Source organism: Akebia trifoliata, chromosome 4 (assembly GCF_017979445.1).
Source record: "Akebia trifoliata isolate Shusen 1 chromosome 4, ASM1797944v1, whole genome shotgun sequence".
Classification (NCBI taxonomy): Eukaryota; Viridiplantae; Streptophyta; class Magnoliopsida; order Ranunculales; family Lardizabalaceae; genus Akebia; species Akebia trifoliata.
Genome location: NC_141378.1, coordinates 10,401,604 through 10,421,516, shown reverse-complemented (window position 1 = coordinate 10,421,516; position 19,913 = coordinate 10,401,604). Strand labels below are relative to the sequence as shown.

Genomic DNA, 19,913 nt, shown 5'->3' with positions numbered 1-19,913 from the left:
CTGTACTATATATGCTAGATTCATGAAATATAAAGAATGATGTACTAACCAATTTGTAAAGTAATTTTCTAACAGTCACAACACATCGAGATCATTGATAAAACGCGTTAAACTTAAGATTATTTTATCTTTAAACATCAGTGTTATATCTATCAAAGAAACTTTGATGCTTAAGTCAGTAAGATAATTCAAATTTCAGAGATTGATGGATATTGTGTTAGGTGTCAAAGGTGATTTTTGAAGATTCTCTTGTCCTGTTAGGTTGTACTCCGAACCGAATGCGCTTAATTTGGTCGAGAACTGAAGTACAAAACCTTCGCTCATTCCAACAACAATGATTGAGGTTATACTAGAAGAAGAAACAACTACTGTTGAAAGTTAAAACAATTATTGAGGTTCAATAAGTTTTAGTTGGATTCACCAATCAATCTGATAAACTTCAACATCATCATCATGATTGATCTTCTAAATACTACATCTAATTTGCTCCATCATTCGAATAACTTAATAATCATATCAACCCACCCTTAAGAAAGCTCTTGCACAATTTCTTCCATGCCTCTCTATCGGTATCGCAAGCTTCAATGCTTTTCATCGCATCTACGATATGGTGCTCCTGCCAAAAGATTAATCAAGAACCATTCAATAAGTGGACCAAGAGATCATCACCCAAATTAATTTATTTGTTGTTGTTGTTGTTGTAAAAGTTCTTAAAATATTGTAATCTACATCATGTGACATTCGGTCATGTTTTTGAAGTTGAAGTTACCTGATTTCGGGAAGAAACCAAACATATTTACCTAATATTTCATTTTTGGGATTTTTAAAACATTGGTGTGGAAATATTGTAAAACATTGGAGTGGATTAATCAGTGTAGCTACGAGGTTTTTCTGTAATTTAGGATTATTTTTTTTCACGTAAATTTGTGTGTTGTAATTGATTCCTTTTCCTTGTCCATACCCTTTAATTAAATTTCGTACCGCAAGATAATGTTGATTGTTCTTACCTTAATGAGATCGCGATCGAGAGAACGTTTCATGAGGTGAACAAGAATGTCTTTGGTGTACTCAGGATGACCTTGTATGCCCATCATGTGATCTCCATAACTGAACATCTCAATTCCTGTCTTACTTGACCATGCTATCACCTCAGCTGATGGAGGTAACTCCCTAACCTGATTATATTTTTCAAGTGATTCAGTGATACAAGGAGCATACAAAGAAATGACTAGATTTACAAACCTCGTCTTGATGAAATTCGATCACAGAGAGCTTGGAAGGCAATTGTAAGGATTTGAATAATTTGGAGGACGAAAAATTGATTGTTTTTATGCCAATATCCCAACCCGATTCTGATCTGCCTGTCTTTCCACCCAGTGAACGGCTCAAGATCTATGATTGTTGTTGCAACAGGAAGAATCATGGAACGCAAGCAAAACAAAAAAAAAAGAAAGAAAAAGATTAGGGCCATGATTTTGAGCCCGAAACCCATTAAATCCGGCCCGATTAGAGTCTATTAGATACTAACAAAAACATTCTTAAAATAACAAGTTTACTTTCACCTCTAATAAGTAATAACTGTTATTGATAAAATAATATCAAATAGGTTCCAAATGATTTTAAAAAGTGCATGAATTTACTTATTTATCTTTTATAAAATTTGAAGAAACAACCTGATGAGCTCAGGGTTTAACCCGTTTGCACCCTGCTGGTCTATGACTTTGCCTTCCTCTTTAGGATCGGATCAAGGCTCAATAAAACTAGCCCAAACCCAAACCATCCACGACCCTACTAACCGACTTGCATTTATGTGCAACAACAATATCAATATTCATGAAAGCATCGCTTTAAAACTCATGGAGCCTACTCAAAAAGTGGCCAACTCAACTTGATTGGATTTGTAGGTGACTCGTCATTAATTACTCAAATCTAACTCAAGAAGAAATCAGCTAAAAAAAAATTGCAAAGAATAAAGTACTAAACTCAACCAAGTTATGCAACCATATTTAATATTTTGTGAAGAACAAAAATTAAATATAACTAGAGGTTTGCAATCATATTTAATATTTTGTAGAGAATAAAAAATAATAAAATTATTTATTTTAAAATACTTAAGAAAAAATATTAACTTCCAATATTTATAGAGAAGTTAACAATCTTTATTAGAATTTTTGACAAATACCTCTGAAATGCATTTATCATTGAGTGGTGTTGGAGTGACCTCAAGATTAGACCCCATATCCCACATCCTGATGTGAAAGTGGATAGGATCCATAATTACTTTTCCTCGAGATCCCTGGGGCATATGATGTGAGGTCCAAATCCTGAGGTCACTTCAGCATTATTTTTTCCTTAACCAATGGTATTTAGAAAAAAAAAAAATTCTTATATTGATAAAAATACTATTGCATAATGACGATCTCACCCTTACTTATTTTTTAAACAAAAATATAAAATAATAAATATATTTTTTTTTTTAGGAATACTCAAGAAAAATCCATCTCATTAAACACTTATAATTATAAAAATCGAATAAAGCTACAGACCTCAATTCACACTTTGCTGACGGTAATATACATAACCATAGATTATTTCATCGGGATACGAGTGAAAAGCATCTATGATTGTGTGCACGACTTCACATCAGCAAAGTGTGAATTGAGGTCGATCCAGCACGACTCTTATAAATTTAACATTTTTTAATTTGATGATTCATCCATAATACCCTTGATTTGTTTGAAGTCAAAAAGAGTCAAGGCATTTACGTTAAAGTCAAGAGAAACTAACTCTGCCTAACTTAGTATTCCATTCCAACTTACTAAATTCTTTGAATCTTCCTAATTTCTTCAAATCAAATCAAAACTAATAATTTAGAATAAAAGTGGAAACTCAATCCTGTACTCCCGGAGTTGTTTTGTAAACCTTTAATCTAATTCTTCTGGCTCACTGTGGCTTACACCTTGGTAGGACGTAGACCTATACACAAAAAAATCAGCCTGATTGGTGATCTCTTAGCCGCATTTTTAATCCTAAGTCTGGAACCACCCTAGACTTACTAAATCAACGGCCATAAATCACCAACCGGGGCTCATATTGGTGGGTAGATGCACAAAGTTATGGGCCTAAACGGCAATGGATTAATAGGCTTGGGAAAAAAAAATACAACGTGGTCCATAAATCAGACAAAGAGTAGGTTCGCAAACCAACTCCCGGGAGTACAAGATTTTTATTAATCAAGGAAGGAATCTCACTAATTTTTAAAGGATTCTGTGAGGAAAGCATTAATACATCTTGAAAATTGAATTTCTTACCAAAAATACTCTAAAATGCTTATTTTTCAAAATGTATTTAATACACCTAAACGTGTGCCCTTAGAATCCTTTTAACTCTTAAAATCAAAAAGCACACACACGCCTCAAAATCAAAAGCCTCTCACACACACAGACAAACAAACAAAAAAACCAGAACAGTCCAAATATTACACCAAAGTTACAAAAAAAAAAAAATGAAAAAAAACACAAACCCAGATCCAAAAAAAAAAAAAAAACAAAATTAAACAAACCCTATTGAAGATTGTCATAAAAAAAAAATGAAGAAAATTCATACCTGATGTCCAAAACAAATACCCAAAACCTTCTTCTTCATTAAATCCAATTTCTTTAAAAGAGACAACAGTTCACAGATCCAAAGATCATTTCCATGAGCATCACTACAACTACCAGTAATCACAAACCCATCATAGAATCCAAGTTCTTCATCTTCAGGAAACTCTCTACAGGACACCCTAAAAACATCCCAAATCTCTCCTTCTTCCCTCAAAAACCTCATAAATACCCCAAAATACCCTCCATATATCTTCTTCACATACTCCGAATCCTCTGCGCAGAGAAGAACGGCAAATCTTTTCTCTCCCATTTTTCTATTCTCTCTCTCTCTCTCTCAATCGATCTCTCAGTCTCAGCTGAGAATCTGAGATTGATTGAGATTTGAGAGACGCCTCTCTTCTCCTCCTTTTTTTCTTCCTCTCTATAGCTCTCTGTGCTTTAAAACGATGAAGACAGCAGTAACGTTTATAAAAGTTTGAGATACCTTAGCTGTTGAGCACAAACACTTGTTATTGTATTTGTGAAACCAAATTTTACCAAGTAGCTAATTCATATTTTAGTAGACCTTCTTCACCTTCCAAACATATATCTGCTAGAATTTTAATGATTTCTTTCTAAATTTCAACCATTGTCTTAAAACTCGTTAAAAGTTAAAACTGGTCCTTGACCGAGTTGACTCAGATGAGTCAACTTAATAATATAATAGACAAATTGACTTGATTGAAATCCGAGATGACTCGTCCCATATTTTGAAAATCTTAATTGAATTTACATAAACTCAATTGATTCCTATACCGAGGGAAAAAATCTATGGTTCTTGTATATGTCATGTCCGTGAGTTTTTAAGTTATCCTATCTGAGTTGATTTAGAAAAGCATTACACATCATTCAATATGTGTGGAAAATATTGGGATTTCAAACTCTTTTTAAAAAAAAAGGCTAAATTGTAGTACTCAATGTGGGACATGTTTTCACCTCCTCGATCGGACACCGAAAGTTTTCTAGTCGTCTTCTTGGATTATTGATTTTTATTTTTTCCCTTTTAAGTAAATTCAACTACAACGCTTAAGTCAATTTTTACAATTGCATAAGTTTCACTTTATATCATGAGAAATCTTGTTTTTTTTCATTTGCTCTGTCGCATCTTATAGTGGGTTTGATATCACCTCTCACAAGCCGAATGTAAATGTTATGTCTTAACATTGAGATTCTCAATTATTATTTTATTTATTATCTTTAATCAACTCAGTCATCTTTGGTAGGTATTAAGATTCAAGATTTCAAGCATCAATATGATTCTTCTCTATTGTAATTCGTGTTATAGCAATTTTCTTGTTCATGCTTAGAGGTGTAAAGAGGCGGATTCGATTCAGGGGTAGGTTGTACCTTAGACCAGTCTTATGCCTCTATTAGGTCTAAGTTGGTCAAATGCAACCCCAACCCTAATAAGTTTGGGCCATAATCAAATTGATTTTCAATGATTTTCAACTTTAAAAAAAAATTAAAATCAATTTATGCATAATTTGGAGTAATTTAATATTTTCTTTCATCAAAATATTGGGTAATCTTCTTCCAAATTTCAAAAAAAAGGATAGAGATGAGAGAAAATCTATATGTATTATAATATGTTTTAAATATATACTTTTTGTTATAAAGCCATACATATTATATACACAGACAATATACTAACGGGTTGGGTCAGGCTAGACTGGGTGTTGTTAGGGATTACCTAAACTAGATTTGATGGGTTGGAAATTTTTAACCCAACCCTACCTCAGGCTCAAGATGAAGGCCATAACCCTTGGTTTTTTTTTTCACAAAGTCATGTAGGGTTGGTGGGTTCCATCGCCGTCCTATGTTTGTATCTATTTACAAAGCTCGTAATGACTCCTTATTAAAGATATGAGTCGTGATAATTTGACACCCTTTGACATATGCCACCCTACGCCTCTATCACATAACCGCAAATCCTTTGCCTCAGGATACACAAGAAAAGGATTTATGATCTATATATCCCAAGGCAAATGATCTACGATTATGTGCTGGGAGTGTTGGAGGGCATCAAAAAATCATTATTCTTGGAACATATTGGTGCCAATCGCTTCCCAACCTCAATTATAGAGTCGTGTTATTATTTACTTATCATTACTTGATATTAATCTCAAGGTGACATGTGCAAGAATACCGTAGACTCTTCTACAATCAATCAAACTTATGTTTTATATTAGGTTTCATTCACCAAATGGGGGGCCAAAAGTTTGTCGTTGTATCGTCACGTGTTAAAAGTTAGCTTCATCAAAATGGGACGGAAGTCCATAATTAACACCTCATGTCTCATGTTTTCCTTTATAGAACTAATAGAGTAGGTGTGGGCATCTTCTCTCAAGTTAAGGAAGTAAAAGCAAGAAAACTAAAGTAGACGAAGGTATTATTATTATAAAAAAAAAAAAAAAGAGATTAAAAGGGTAAAATATGTAAAACAATAAAGTGGATTAAATAGGTAAAAGAGAAAATATAATAAGATTAGGAGAAATGAAGAATAAATGAAATAAAGTAAATCCTAAGAAACTATAACTTGATGGAATTGGTATTATTAAAAAAAATTGAAATTAAAGGGATAAGAATTGAAAAATAATAAAGTTGATTAAAGGGGTAAAATGGAAAATATAGTAAAGTTAAAAGGTCATCTTCTTTCGGGTAAAAGTGAAAAAAAATAGAATTAAAAATATATTATTAAAAAAGTTGAGACTAACAACATAAAAAATGAAAATTAATAAGTGAATTAAAGACATAAAAGAGAAAATATAATAAAATTAGAATGGATGAATGACGAAAATAAAGTAGGTCCATGATATTATAACGTGAAGATGCTTGTCTCTCACAACATTATAGATGATGGGACGTTTGTGTCACACACAACTGGTGATGGGATTTCTAAAATAACAATATTTATGATTTAAATTACTTTTATGTCCTACTTGTTATTTAGAGGGATGAAACTGTTTTCCTTGTGAGTTGTTTTGTCTCTATAACCAGTTTTGGATGAGTGCAATACATAAAGAGTACGACTAGCTTACTAAGTTAGTAAGGATTTCAGCCTTACTACGGGTCCTTGGGCCCACCTTGTGACAATAAAAAAATATGATATGATGCTTTAAAGTTGTAGAGGACAGAATTTTATAAACCTTGGAATTAAAATTATTTTTACTAAGGGTCCTCGGACCCACCTTGTGACATTAAAAAGCATGATCTGAAGCTTCAAAGTTGTAGAGGACAAAACTTTATAAACCTGGAAAATAATATTATTTTTCACCATTGAATTTTAATTTTAAATTTTGGAAGTAGGTGAAAGTTCGCTAGCCATCCATTTTCAAAACCTTGGATCAGGCCCAAGAAAAATTATTTTTTGAAAAAAATATGGATCTAAGTTTTTAAACGAAATTTAGAGGATCTCGTGTTGAATTGCTAACGTAGTAATCCATTTGAGAAAAATAACTTTTAATAGGGCTTAAAATCTTACTAAGTTAGTAAAGAAAATGTTTCTCATATATAAATAATGCAAATGTCAATTAGATTTTGGCCTAAGTTGCTAACATTTTAAAGGTAAAATAGCTTGCTCTAATGTTTTGAAGATACTGTCAATTAGATTTGGGCCTAAGTTGCTAATATTTTAAAAGTAAAATAACTTACTTTAATGTTTTGAAGATAGACACTTTTGGGTATATTTTATGAAAGAGTCGTCATAATATGACACGTCATTGGCATAATCAATCGACTCCCTGACGTGACACGTTCGAGAATCATAAATATGTACATCTCGGGATACACGACTGCACTTCAACATAAAAAAGTGTATCCCGAGGGAACCATGTATCCCTAGGCATACAGATTTACATGTTCTTAAACTTGTCCCATTAGGGAGTTGATTGAATATGCCACTTGGCCAGTCATATTATCAGGAATCTTTATGGAAGGGTTGGGCTATTTTCGGCAATTCACATAAAATCATCTTTGTTGAGAAACAAGTCAAAGCACGATTTAAAACTCGCCTCAAATTTGTCCCTGGTCGGATTTGAAGCTTATTCTAAGGCCACATATATATCAATATTCTATTTTCGAAAGAAAAATAGAAAATAATTTTAATTTTTAAAATAAGAATATATTTAACGTACCTACCCCTCCTCGCTGGTTTTGGTCAATAATAGAGATACCCCTATGTTTTCAAATTAATGACATGTTTCCTTGACCTAGGATTTGTAACAAGACTAATGTATAATGACTTAATTGTCCTTGTCTTCAACTTTTAAAAAAAAAAAAAACTAAGATTTTTTTTCTAAAATATTGGTTATCTTCCCTTAGAAAAAAGTGTTTTAATCCTCATCTTCAACCTTCAAAACTCAAAAAATTAGATAGACTTTTCAGAGAAGTAAAAGAATGGATTTTTGAATAGAAATATTAAGGATTTCTACTAAACATTGGAATGAAGCTTTGAAAATAAGATTGGATAAAGTTAAAAATAATTTACTCTAGAGGTTATTGGCTTGAAGAGGATCAATCTTCAATCTTACAATTGTATCTTCTTCAACCTTCAAATCTCAAGAACATGATAGGATTTTGTTGAAGGGGAAGGGATGATCTTTTGGATTAAAAAAAAACAAATCAGGGGTTTCTTGTTAAAGTTGAATAAGTCATGAAAGGTTAAAAATAGTTTAAAATAAAAAATAAAAAAAAATAGTTTTTACAAGAAAATGATTTTATTGAGATTAAAACAAGGGCATTTAAGTCATTTTACAATAATAATTCCTACAAGACATAGGCCCCATCAGTTTGAAAGCACATGGGTCCTTTCTAATATTGATTAAAATGTGGATGAGAATGTTTGAATCACCCATAATTTTAATATATTATTGAGATGCCCGAGTCAACTCATGATTTATCAAGCTAACTCGTTTTCTCCATTTTCTTAAATAAAAAAAAAATCAATTATTAGCTATTTTTTCACTTTCTCAATCGAATGTCAATTTATGTTCCCACTTTTTCCTAGCAAATGGCAGACATCATATATCTTCTTACCTTCACATTTTCCATATGGATTTAATTAGATTAGAGAGGTTATATATGTTATTATTTTTGGGAACTATCATAAAGGGTAAAATTGGAGAGTTTGAAGATGACTTATTGGTTGAAGAAAAGGTCATTTCGGTCATTTTCACTAATTTAGAGAAGACCCAATTCTAGGGTAGGGGGGGAGGGGGTGAGGAAGTGAGAAGTAGAAGTTACTTCTCTATCTAAGCAAAAACAAATTAGTTGGAAGTGATTCCAACACTTGCAAAAATAGAAGCGAAATCTAAGACAATAACCAAACAATATGATCATATACAATGGTTTAATTCCTGTCGGTTCCATCTTGTTACACGTTACAGTGGATGCAATGGGGGCACTTGCCCCCCACAAAATTTTCAAAGTCTATGAGGGATTATGAGATGTTGTGTCAGTTAACAACAACAGATATTGATCAGAGTCTATAATCCATCGACATTGTTCTCATTAAAAAAAAAAAAAAATTTTGACTCTTATTTGCCCCACTAAAATTTTTTCACTCTTAAATTGCCCCCATGTAAACAAATTCCTAACTCCACCCTAATTGTACATATATAAAATCATAAAAAAAGATTCCAATAGCTTTACTTACCGTATAAAGAGGGGTTAGAATTTAATCTCATTATGAATCTTGTAGATGATTTTTATTTTTATTGTCTTTTCCCCTTCACTTCCTTTACAAGGATATCGATTCCAATCTTATTATTTTTTCTCTTTTTCCATCTCTTTAAATAAAATTCATCCAATGTTATTGTTTTTTCTATACTATCTCATTTCCAATAATACCCCTTCAACTAATTGTCTGTTCTCATCTACCCTCCTTAATCCCAAAGAGGATGCTTGTGTGGGTAGGTACAGATCGATATGTACAAACTCGTGTTAATTAAAGTATTTTTTCCATCTATTACCAAAAAAATAAAAAAATTTGCTAGGCAATCAAGGTGATTAGGTTTTAAGGTGAAAGTAACTTCAATGGGATTTGAACCTAGATCATGGGATCAACTTTCTGCACATATTTACTAACTTAGCTAAGTTGACATCTTTTATTACATAAAGGGGCAGTTCATGGGACATATGTAAAAAACAATGATTTTTCAAAATATGGGTTAGAGATTTTGGATTGAGCTAATTTTTTGCGAGGATGGTCACTATGATGCGAAGATCATACTAACAAACAATCAGCTCAATTTGAAACTGCTAGATCCATCAAAAGTGATTTACAAATTATTGGCAAAAATTGATAAAAAATCGACGATCCACATTCTAAATCGCTTTTAATGGGGTTAGAAGTTTTAGATTGGACTGATTTTTTTATTTTTTATTTTAGATGATCTTCCCATCATAGATACAATCCTCACAAAAAAAAAAAAAAAATCAGCTCAATCTGAAACTTCTAACCCATATTTTGAAAATTTATTAATGGTACATTATTTTTACATATGTTTTTTCATATGTCCCTTGATCCGTTCGCTTACATAAATATTATTGAAATGACATTTTTACGAGAGCATTTATTTTGCTAAACATCCCTATTTTTTATTTTTTGTTTTTGCATTAAAAGATAAAATAATGAATACATCTTAAGGACAAAACAATATATGCAAACACACATATATGTACATATGTTTACATCCAACCTAGCTAAAGTGAGTCCTAACAAAATAGGAAATCCTAAATGTAAAAAATATGAAATCCACCTATCAAGATAAATGTTTGATTCAACAACACTTTAAAATTGATTAAAGTACTTTCATTTCAATCATTGAGTTTCATGTTTATGTTTAACGATTAAGATCTCGTATTTTTATTTTTGTGAATCACTTTTGTTGAGTCAGCGGATCTCGATTCTGGTTCCAAAGTTTCAATACTAGAATAAGTGAACCCAGAGTCAAGATAATCAGGTTTGATTGAAGTTCACTATTGATCAATCAACACGAATGTCAATGAGGGCCCACACTGACTTAATTTGAACAATATGATCAAGCCAAACCTAGTAAACAATTTGATCAAAATTCAAATCAAAGTCTAGCCCATTTACACCACAATAGTCAAGTATCAATGGACACTTATCCCTTTGTAAGGTCCTAATCCAAAGACATTAATTAGTGATAAAATAGATCCAATTGACTATTTTTCTTTTTATGAGGAAAAAAAACAAAAAATCAATTATCGTGCTTTGGATAACTCGATGTCCCCTTTGTGCGTCCCATGGTGCATTCTTTAGTGCCCCTGTCCCACCCACTCATATGCAAATATGGAATTACAGCATACGTGGATAATGACATAACTGTCAATGGATGGGGATCGGATTGATCCGAAATTTTTTACTTAAATCCAAACTTCATCCCATATAAAGTTATCGGATCTAATCCAATCCATTTGGTGGGTCCTACTTTCCTCTCAAAACATTTGAGATACCCTAAAGTTTTTAAGCTGATGACATACCCCTTGATCTCGATTTTTTCCTATTGGCTAATGAAAAATGTCATCATCATCATTCTAAGGGCAAAAAATAATCCTAATTTTTTTTTTTTAATTTATTGTTTTCAAACTCTTCGACCTGAATGGTAAAATCCATCATTTTCAAGCTCATCTTAACCCATTTTTGGAGACCTTTTTACCAAAATTTTGTTGTCTTCTACTACTACAACAATTGTTTGAATGTTAAAATAGATAGTATCTTTAAATTGAAGATGATATTTTTTACTCAAGAGGTTGAAGATTACATGTTTTGAAAAGAAAAATCATGGGCTTTTGGCTCCTGTTGAAGATGAGTACATCCAAGTCATTTTATTAATCTATTTGAGAAGATGGAGGTCAAGGGCAATCTTACCAATTTGAAAACATAGGAGAAATCAAATATTCATCAAAACGTTGAGGGCATATCTAGATGACCCTACTAAAAAAAACATAGGCATTGTTTTAATTTTGTTTTGTTTTTCATTTTTATTTTTGTAATGTGGAAGTTAGCAATATTATTGGATTTTTCTTACTTCAAATGACTTGGCACACTATCATCAAACAAACCATCAGGATGGGAGAGAAAACAAAGGTTTTCCAAGGATCGGTAAATATTTTTTGGGGATTCATTTCATCATTTTAGCATACTCAGGGAATATCCTCCAGTCTCATCCATTTGTCTGTGGAACACAAAAAAAAAAAAAAAACTTTGTTGAGGCTACTATTTAATCATTCATTGAGATCAAGAGACATCATTCTTAAATTATATTCTTTTATTTTCACAAAAATAATAGTGAGGGTTTGAGATCAACGAAACAAGAAATTTCAATTATTAAAATATGAAATTCAATTATCAAGATTATCTTAGGGATATTGTGGCATAATCTCAAGAAATATGTTTTAACTAAAACATTCGATATCTTGTTTTCGTGGTCAAGAATCTATTTGTTGCATGAGTCATTTGATATTGACCCCTAAAGGTAAATGTCTACAATTAAAATTTAGAATAATGATAAAGTGATCTCAGGCTGGAACCTCATATCGCACTTATTGACGTAAAAGTGTATGAAAACCATAAATACTTTCATCGAGATACGAGTGAAAAAGCATTTATGATTCTTATTCACTTTCACGTCTAAAAGTGCGATATGAGGTTCCAGCTTGAGATCACTCCAGCACAACTCTAAAATTTAATTATTAATTAGTATTTTTTTTTTTTTTTTTGTATATATGATTAGGATCCATTGACTCTAAAAAATGACCCATGAAAAAAACATATGATCCCAACCTTTTAAACACAAAATCCAATAGTTGATATTTATTAGTATCTTGATAATACAAATCTCAGATATAATTATCCCAACGATAAATCTCAACTATTGGACTTTGCATTTAAAAGATTGGGATCATGTATTTTTTTCATGAGTCATTTTTAAGAGTTAAGGGATCCTAACCCTTCATATATATTATAAAATGAAAAACTAAATTTTTTTCCCTCAAAATCTTTTATAAAGGAAAAATTTTCCAAAATCTGATTTATTTGATTCAATGGGTTAAACTCAATATCCCAATTTCAATTGAACCAAATCGAATTTCTAACAAAATCCTATTGGATAGTTTTTTTTAAGATACTGTAATATGAAATATTGTTAAGGGTAATATCGGGACTTAAAAGAATGTACGGATTCTAGCCATTAATATCTCCCGACCGGTGTCCTCTGCAATTCTGGGATGCTGTAAGGAGCACGTGCAAGAGGTCACGTGTGTTTCAATCTACTCTGATTCTTGGCAAATGAATTTATAACACATGTATTCTTATCTCCCACAGAAGTATTATTTAAATGGCAATAATCGATAAGGTATAATATAATTATAAAATCTGACGTGGCACCTGAACGAACAATGGCTGATAGCAGCTAATGAAACCAGGTCACGTGTAATGTTTTCTTAAGCATTGGCAACGGGTCGGGTCAGATTGATGTGGAAAAGATCCAAAATGCTTGGATAGATTACATATCTGATTGGATAGATAATGGGACTCTAGGGAATTGGCTCAACAATAAAACTAGCGATTTTGATCTTTGAAATCAGGTGATCTACTAACTTATTCTATTGCACGTTGAGGAACTTTCGTCAATGCATGTAATCACCGGGATTAATCCATTCGAAAGGGTATAGATGTGTACCTGTGATTTAAGAAAAAGAAAATGAAACTTTTACACATTACCCTAATCATCGTAGTATCATAAGGTAGAGTTGGATTTTTTGAGAGTGATAGTGAAAAAGTTGATAGATAAATCACATTTACTATCACTCTATAGAATCGTACATGAGATTTTCACCTCAATAAAATTATCGTCTCGTTCACGAAAGATATCTAGATGACTTGATGATAACTTTGGTTTGGATCAAGGTTTTGGATTTCGAGAAAGATCTAAATTGAAATAATTTATTTATATAACTATTGGGATTGATCTCACCTCAATAGTTCGTTTGAAGGAGAGCCTTAAACGTCGATCAAGGATACTATATTCCTTTCATAATAGGCTAATAGTAATGAATATTAGATTCAGCTTTGATTTTGACGAACTGAACAATAAACCTCAAAGAATCATTGATGCACAACAAATAAAACAAACATACAACCAAAGATGGGCGAAAAAACATAGGTTTCCTAGTGATCTTTGGTTTGATGCAAGTTTATGCGCTTGCTTTCCTAGCCAAAGAAGAAGACAAAAAACTAGTTTATGTCCTACCTAATTTTATTGTTTTAACTCTTTAGAGTATATTCTTTCTAGAATAAATTAGATTTTTTGTATTTCACTTGTTACTTGAGAACCTAATTATGAAGAATGCAAGGTAATGTACCTTCTATGTTTTTCGATTTGCAATATACAAATGGCATATTTTGATGTCGATAGTTTTTTTTTTTTTTGGTTTACAATAACATTAGATGAGGGGTACGTACTTTCTTTTTTTTAAGGTAAGCAATGCTTTAATGGTATTGAATATATTGTGTCAAGTATCATTGATAACTAGAGTTTGCCTGTGCCGCAATGCGAGCATTCTCTTTGGGGTTTAGTGGGTGAAAGAGGAAAAACATTAAATTTGAACGGTTATTATTAGAAAAGGAAAAAAAAGAAAAAAAAGATATTAAATAAAGTAATATAAAAAGTTATAGCGATGTTTTTGAAAATTGATAGAAAAGAAGAGACAATAATTTGGAAATATTCTTACGAAGGGAAAGTAGAGAAAAGATAAAGGAGAAGGGGCAACTCTCTTCAAGATACGTTGTTTATAAGATATAAATGTTGGACAAATGAGTTAGACTTATCATTATGTTTTATTATATAGATCAAAATTTACCTATGTGATTTGGATTTAAGAGAGTAAAAGAGAAAAATTAATATTATTGGTGAGATATTATTAAAAAATCTTTCGTGGGTGGGTGGGTGTTTTGGGGGGGGGGGGGGGGGGGGAGGGGTGTGTTTTGGGTAAAAGAAGGAAGAAGAAGAGAACTTTTATTGCCACACCAATTTTTAATTTGGCAATCCAACTGGAACTTGGCGAGCAGTGGATGCAATGATGATGAGAGTAATGTGGGTTTTGTTTTTATTTGAAGTTCAAAAGAAGCCAGTAATGGTGACCACACAAACTCATTTTTCTCGTTTTAGTTCTCTCACCCTCTCTCTCTTAGCTTTTCAGGAACAAAACAAAACTGAAACCCAGATCAAACAAAAAAGATTTCTTGAATATATTCTGTGTTGACTCAAAGTTGGAAAAAAACGACACCCCATCATTACGATGCCATATTTGACGACATGTCATACATGTAAGCTTGTAAATTCCGTACTCATTGGATTTGTTAGGGTGGATGAAGAATTGTAAGATGTTTGATGGAAGATTTCTAATGCAGGGTTATCGTTGAAATTGATTTTCGAATCTCGATAAGTGCCTTTGGCCCCGTCCACCACCTGATGTAACTTAGACTTGAGGTTAATTAATTAGAAGATCTAGCCTTTGATACTTTAAAGAAAGAATGAGATTTGAATCGATTATCTTGAAGATTATAATGAGTCCATATTAGATTTATGTAGAAATTAATATGATATAAATTTATTTAATCAGGAATCGTGATTTTCTGACCTTCTTTTTTAATACAATCTCTGACTTGACAGTTACAAAACCGTAAGTCTTTTTCTTAAGTTTCTCGACACAAAAGCTCTTCCATTCAACGACGTGATCAGTTCAGGAATCGTGGATCTGTATGTCTCGATATACATGATTGCACTTTCCCATTTAAAAAAAATGTATCTCGAGGGAGTTGTGTATCTCGTTTAAATTGAAAAATCATCACGTTTTGAGAATTAAAATGAGCAGTTATCTGAAATCAGAATTTCATCAATTATTATCTGTTTCAAAATTCTTTAATTGCTAAAACAAGTTCCCACACAATTAATCATTTAGATGGGTTAATCTTTGACGAAAGCTGCATCAAATTAAAGGGGAAAAAAAATGGTGATCCATTTCTAGAACTGAAGAAAGACAAAGAGAAAGAAGATACAAAACTAACCCTAAAGACCTAATCCAAAGATGTAGTATGGGAAAACTCTTGACAGCATCTTCACAGGAAAAAGAAACCCTAAGATGTCCAGCTCTCTCTCAAAATGTTGACAATATATATCTTGTATTAAATACACTTCAAAATTCAAATCACTACTTTTGCAGACCACTGAATCATGCCATGGTGCAACTTACAATTACATAAAGCGAGCGAGAGAGAAAGAGAGAGAGAGGAATCTCCTGGCAAGAGTAGGGACAACTTGTCAGCTTCGTTAGTTAGTTGTGTTTTTATTTTGTTTACTAACAGAAATGCCTGAAATAAGATAGGTAACTGTTTTGTGAGATAGGTAAGTGAGAGATCCAAAGTGTGAGTCAACACAACACAAATAAGATGATCTATGAATTCTATTCGACAACTGCCTCAATTCCATAACAGATCCCAAGACGAGATAAGTGATAGATCTGAAGACTGACTAAACATAAAACAAAACAAATCAAAGGTGAATTCTCTTCAACAACGGCATCAAATCCACAACAGATCCCAAGAAGAGAGAGAGAGAAACTCATACTGGGCTGAGAAATAAAATAAAATTTTACATGCATGACCTACATGGCTTCATCACATCAGTGTGTGTGTGTGTGTGTGTGTGAGAGAGAGAGAGATCAAAGCAGATGTGGTGTGTAGTTATTGTTTGTTAAAACATTGCCATCTTCAGTTTCAACTTTCAACTGTAGCTTTCTTCCTTACAATAAACAATAAACAGGCCATTAGTTATACTTTTCAGAAGTAACATAAAATCAAAGACAGCCACACACACAAAAAAGAGAGAACTTTTGATAATAAAAAACACCATCATCATCATCACCAACAAAAACTACCAGCTATCATTTACCCTCTTAGGAAAACTCAACCCTCACCTCTCATCTTGAGTTGGATCCTCACAAAACAACACAAAAAAGAATAATATCTGAGATGGGTTATTTGAATCTCTCTGTCTCTCTAAGGCAAGGAACTGTATTGATGCAAATCAGTGCATGCTTGCATTCCACTCCAGTTAGAAGAGCTCTCAAATAACCACTCGGTTATGTTACCACTAACAACATTACTCTCTCTTGGATTACTAACAACATAAGCCTCTGGTTTTGACATCTCCATATTCTGAAACAAAATGGGTGGTGTTTTTTGTGTCTGATCTTCAACAATTACACTTCTCTCCTGATTCTCTCCACCAAAAACCAAACCCAATCTCTCTGGTCTTACATAATTCAAAGACTCAATTGAGCCCATATCTTCAATCCCACCATTAAAGCCCACACCCATTAAAGAACAATAGTTCATCGATGAACCGATGTCGAAACAAGAAGGATTATTAGAAACAAATTGGTTAAAACAACCACCACCACTCCCTCCATGTTGAAACTCAATGGATTGAGAGAACCCATTAGAGAATTTCAACCCATTATTAGTCTCTGATGATTCCTTTGAATCTATAGAGATTGTTGAGTTTGATTTAGTTTTCTTGGTTTTTCGACAACTACCTCCAATGGGTATGTTTCTTAAAGTTCCTCCTTTAGTCCAATACCTTCTACATGTCTTGCAAAAGTATCTTGGTTGTGTGAGACTGTAATTGTTGTAGTAACAGAATTTGGTGTTGTGAGAATCACACCTTGGGCATTTGAGATTCTCTTCTTGAGGCTTTAGATACCAAATCTGACGACCTCCACCGGAGTTCTGGTTGGTGTCAGATATCGGATTTTCTGGAATATTAGCCGGCGAGATCATGTTAATCTTAGTAAATGAGAGAAGCTTTTAGAAGAGAAGACAGTGAGAGTGAGAGGGAACAAGGTGATGTGTTCTTCTGATGTTAGTGAAAGAAGTGAGAGTTTGAAATGAAAAATAAAATGTATTTGTGTATGGATCTGATCCTGATGTGGCAGTACAGAGAGAGCACACTGTACCAACAAAACAAAATGGAAGGATATCTGGGTAGGGTGGCTTTGAAGATGTATACTGTTGGAATTATGAAGAGAGCTACTATTGTCACACCAACCTTTTGTTAGTGCCACACAATTCCTGTCTAAAGAATTGCACACAGTCGGTGTGGCGTTAACAAAAGTTAGTTTGGCAATAGCATCTCTCTTAATGAAAGATACATAATGGGATTTGTTTAGAAGATGAAGGGTAAGATGGTCATTTTCTTATAGATTAGCATTGGCTTTCCCATCTGTCATAATATACTTTGCTGCTCCGGTGTTGACTTGAGTAAGATTACCTAAAATCACACCTATTTTATTGAGGGGTGCGGCACACTCGAGGAAAATCCAATGGTTTAGAGTACACTAATCAGGTAGGTCAACCCAAATATTAATAGATGTAGTTGTTGGATCCGATAGATCATATCATACATCAAAACTAAGTAAAAATTCCTTGAGATGGTTTAGTCCTCTCTCCTAATAATGATGAATACACAGCTTGGGGTATGCGGATGACATGGCAAGGGCACAATTATACACATTTTTCTCGTGCATCCCGATGAAAAAAATCTATGATTTTGTGCTTTTGCCACGTTAGTCATGTATCCAACTGATGTGCATTCATCACCACTCTTAAGTTAAAAAGAGGAATATAAAAAGGAAAGTGAATTAAGATGGTGAGAGTAGCACAACCAATGGGTCAGGTCTGGATCCGATCTTACTCAAAATCGACTAATAAACTTTGGTTTGCACTCTTGCATGTTGGACTCAATTTTTATAAGATCTCAATATTATGACCCAAATCCAATCCAATAACAATTGGGTTGATTTGGATTGAATCAAATCCATATAGATCAATAAAAAACTAAACTTCATACGTTTAGAGAAAATATATAAATATTTTAAACATTTTTTCACATTATAGTAATTATTACATTGGATCAAGAGAAGGTAGAACCAAAACCATGCATTTCAATATCATCTAATCAGGTCCTTATTGAAATCGAAATCCACCATCCAAAATATAAAGCTATCTGATCAGAACAGATCAAATTTCGGGTGTAAAACATCTACGGTCCCAAGTGAAAGTGTGTATATATGAATACACACTTAGAGTGATAGTAGACATAATTGAATGAACAACATGATTCATTCCAGCAAATTCAAAATTTTGAGATAAGCCATATTGGCTGAAAAGTACCCAAGTCATTGGCTGAAAATAGCCAATCAACCTGACTTTGTCATCTTAACTCAATAAATAAAAGGGTTGGCCAAGACATTAATGGGACTGTCCTCACAAATGCAAGAAGGGATACCACGTGGCACCTTGGGAGTGTTGGGTCATTGAGTATTCAATAGCCCGTGCATCAGCAAGACTGACACTAGTGTCCAGTAAAGCAAAGCAGGGAAGGAAGATAGTAGGTGTGTCAGCGAGGCAGCAGAAGGAGAAGTAGGTGTGTCAGAATCAGCAACCATGTCCCTTCCTTCTCATGTTAAGTTACTTTCCAACCCCACCTGGACCCCCACTTGATTACTCGTAATATATTACACGTGTGCTGAGCTTGTACACATCAGCAACTACTCTATTTGGTGATTTCTACTTTAGATTTAATTTAATCTAATTTTTAGAATTTATAGTTTCACACCAACCCTCTTTTATAATACACCAAATAATCTGAGGTGTCAACCATCATATGAAATTTCTATTAATGAGCATACCTCCTTTCAAAGGGGTGCAACTTAATCCAGTTCAAATCAAATTGATAGTTTTACTAATTTGATTTAGTTCTATGTGGAACAAGTTGCAATTTGATTCCGATTTAAAAAAATAAAAAATCGTTCAATTTGATTAGATTCACGATACAAGTGTTTTGTAAAACCGAGTGTATTACTATTTTTTAAGAATTAAGATATAGATTAATTATTTTATAAATAAATTAATAATTTATTATTATAAAATTTCATGTTCACTTTTATTTATTTAATATTAAAAATGTGTTGCTTACAAATGGGTTTATAAGACATTGGCAACGTATAGAACTGAATCGAATCAAATCGATTGGGTTGATTCGATTTTATGGATGATTCAATTCTAATTTTTTCGAGTTTTAAAAGAACTTGTTAAGAGGGTAAAGTAAGTAAAACAATTCAAAGTTTTGGATAAGAGTCAGAGATATACAGAGAAAGTACATTTGACAGATGCCCATCCAA

At 32.7% G+C, this 19,913-nt stretch overlaps 2 protein-coding genes across 3 annotated transcripts; both read right to left on the bottom strand.

The window, feature by feature from the left end:
* Nucleotides 1–305: 305 nt before the first annotated feature.
* On the bottom strand, nucleotides 306–4,190 carry LOC147403697 (gamma-glutamyl peptidase 5-like). Of its 2 annotated transcripts, XM_086439384.1 has the most exons (4): nucleotides 3,607–4,161; nucleotides 1,243–1,392; nucleotides 1,008–1,175; nucleotides 306–616 (listed from the first exon to the last, which is right to left on the bottom strand). In XM_086439384.1, the coding sequence occupies exons 1-4, from the start codon at nucleotides 3,913–3,915 to the stop codon at nucleotides 512–514; spliced, it is 732 nt and encodes a 243-aa protein (XP_086295510.1). In that variant the 5' UTR covers nucleotides 3,916–4,161; the 3' UTR covers nucleotides 306–511. The 2 variants fall into 2 exon arrangements, with proteins under 2 accessions (XP_086295510.1, XP_086295511.1); XM_086439385.1 differs by lacking the exon at nucleotides 1,243–1,392 and having other exon boundaries at nucleotides 3,607–4,190.
* Nucleotides 4,191–16,728: 12,538 nt separating this feature from the next.
* Nucleotides 16,729–17,511, bottom strand: LOC147403696 (dof zinc finger protein DOF5.7-like). Its single transcript, XM_086437571.1, has one exon. It carries the CDS (start codon nucleotides 17,509–17,511, stop codon nucleotides 16,729–16,731), a length of 783 nt encoding a protein of 260 aa, XP_086293697.1.
* Nucleotides 17,512–19,913: the final 2,402 nt, after the last annotated feature.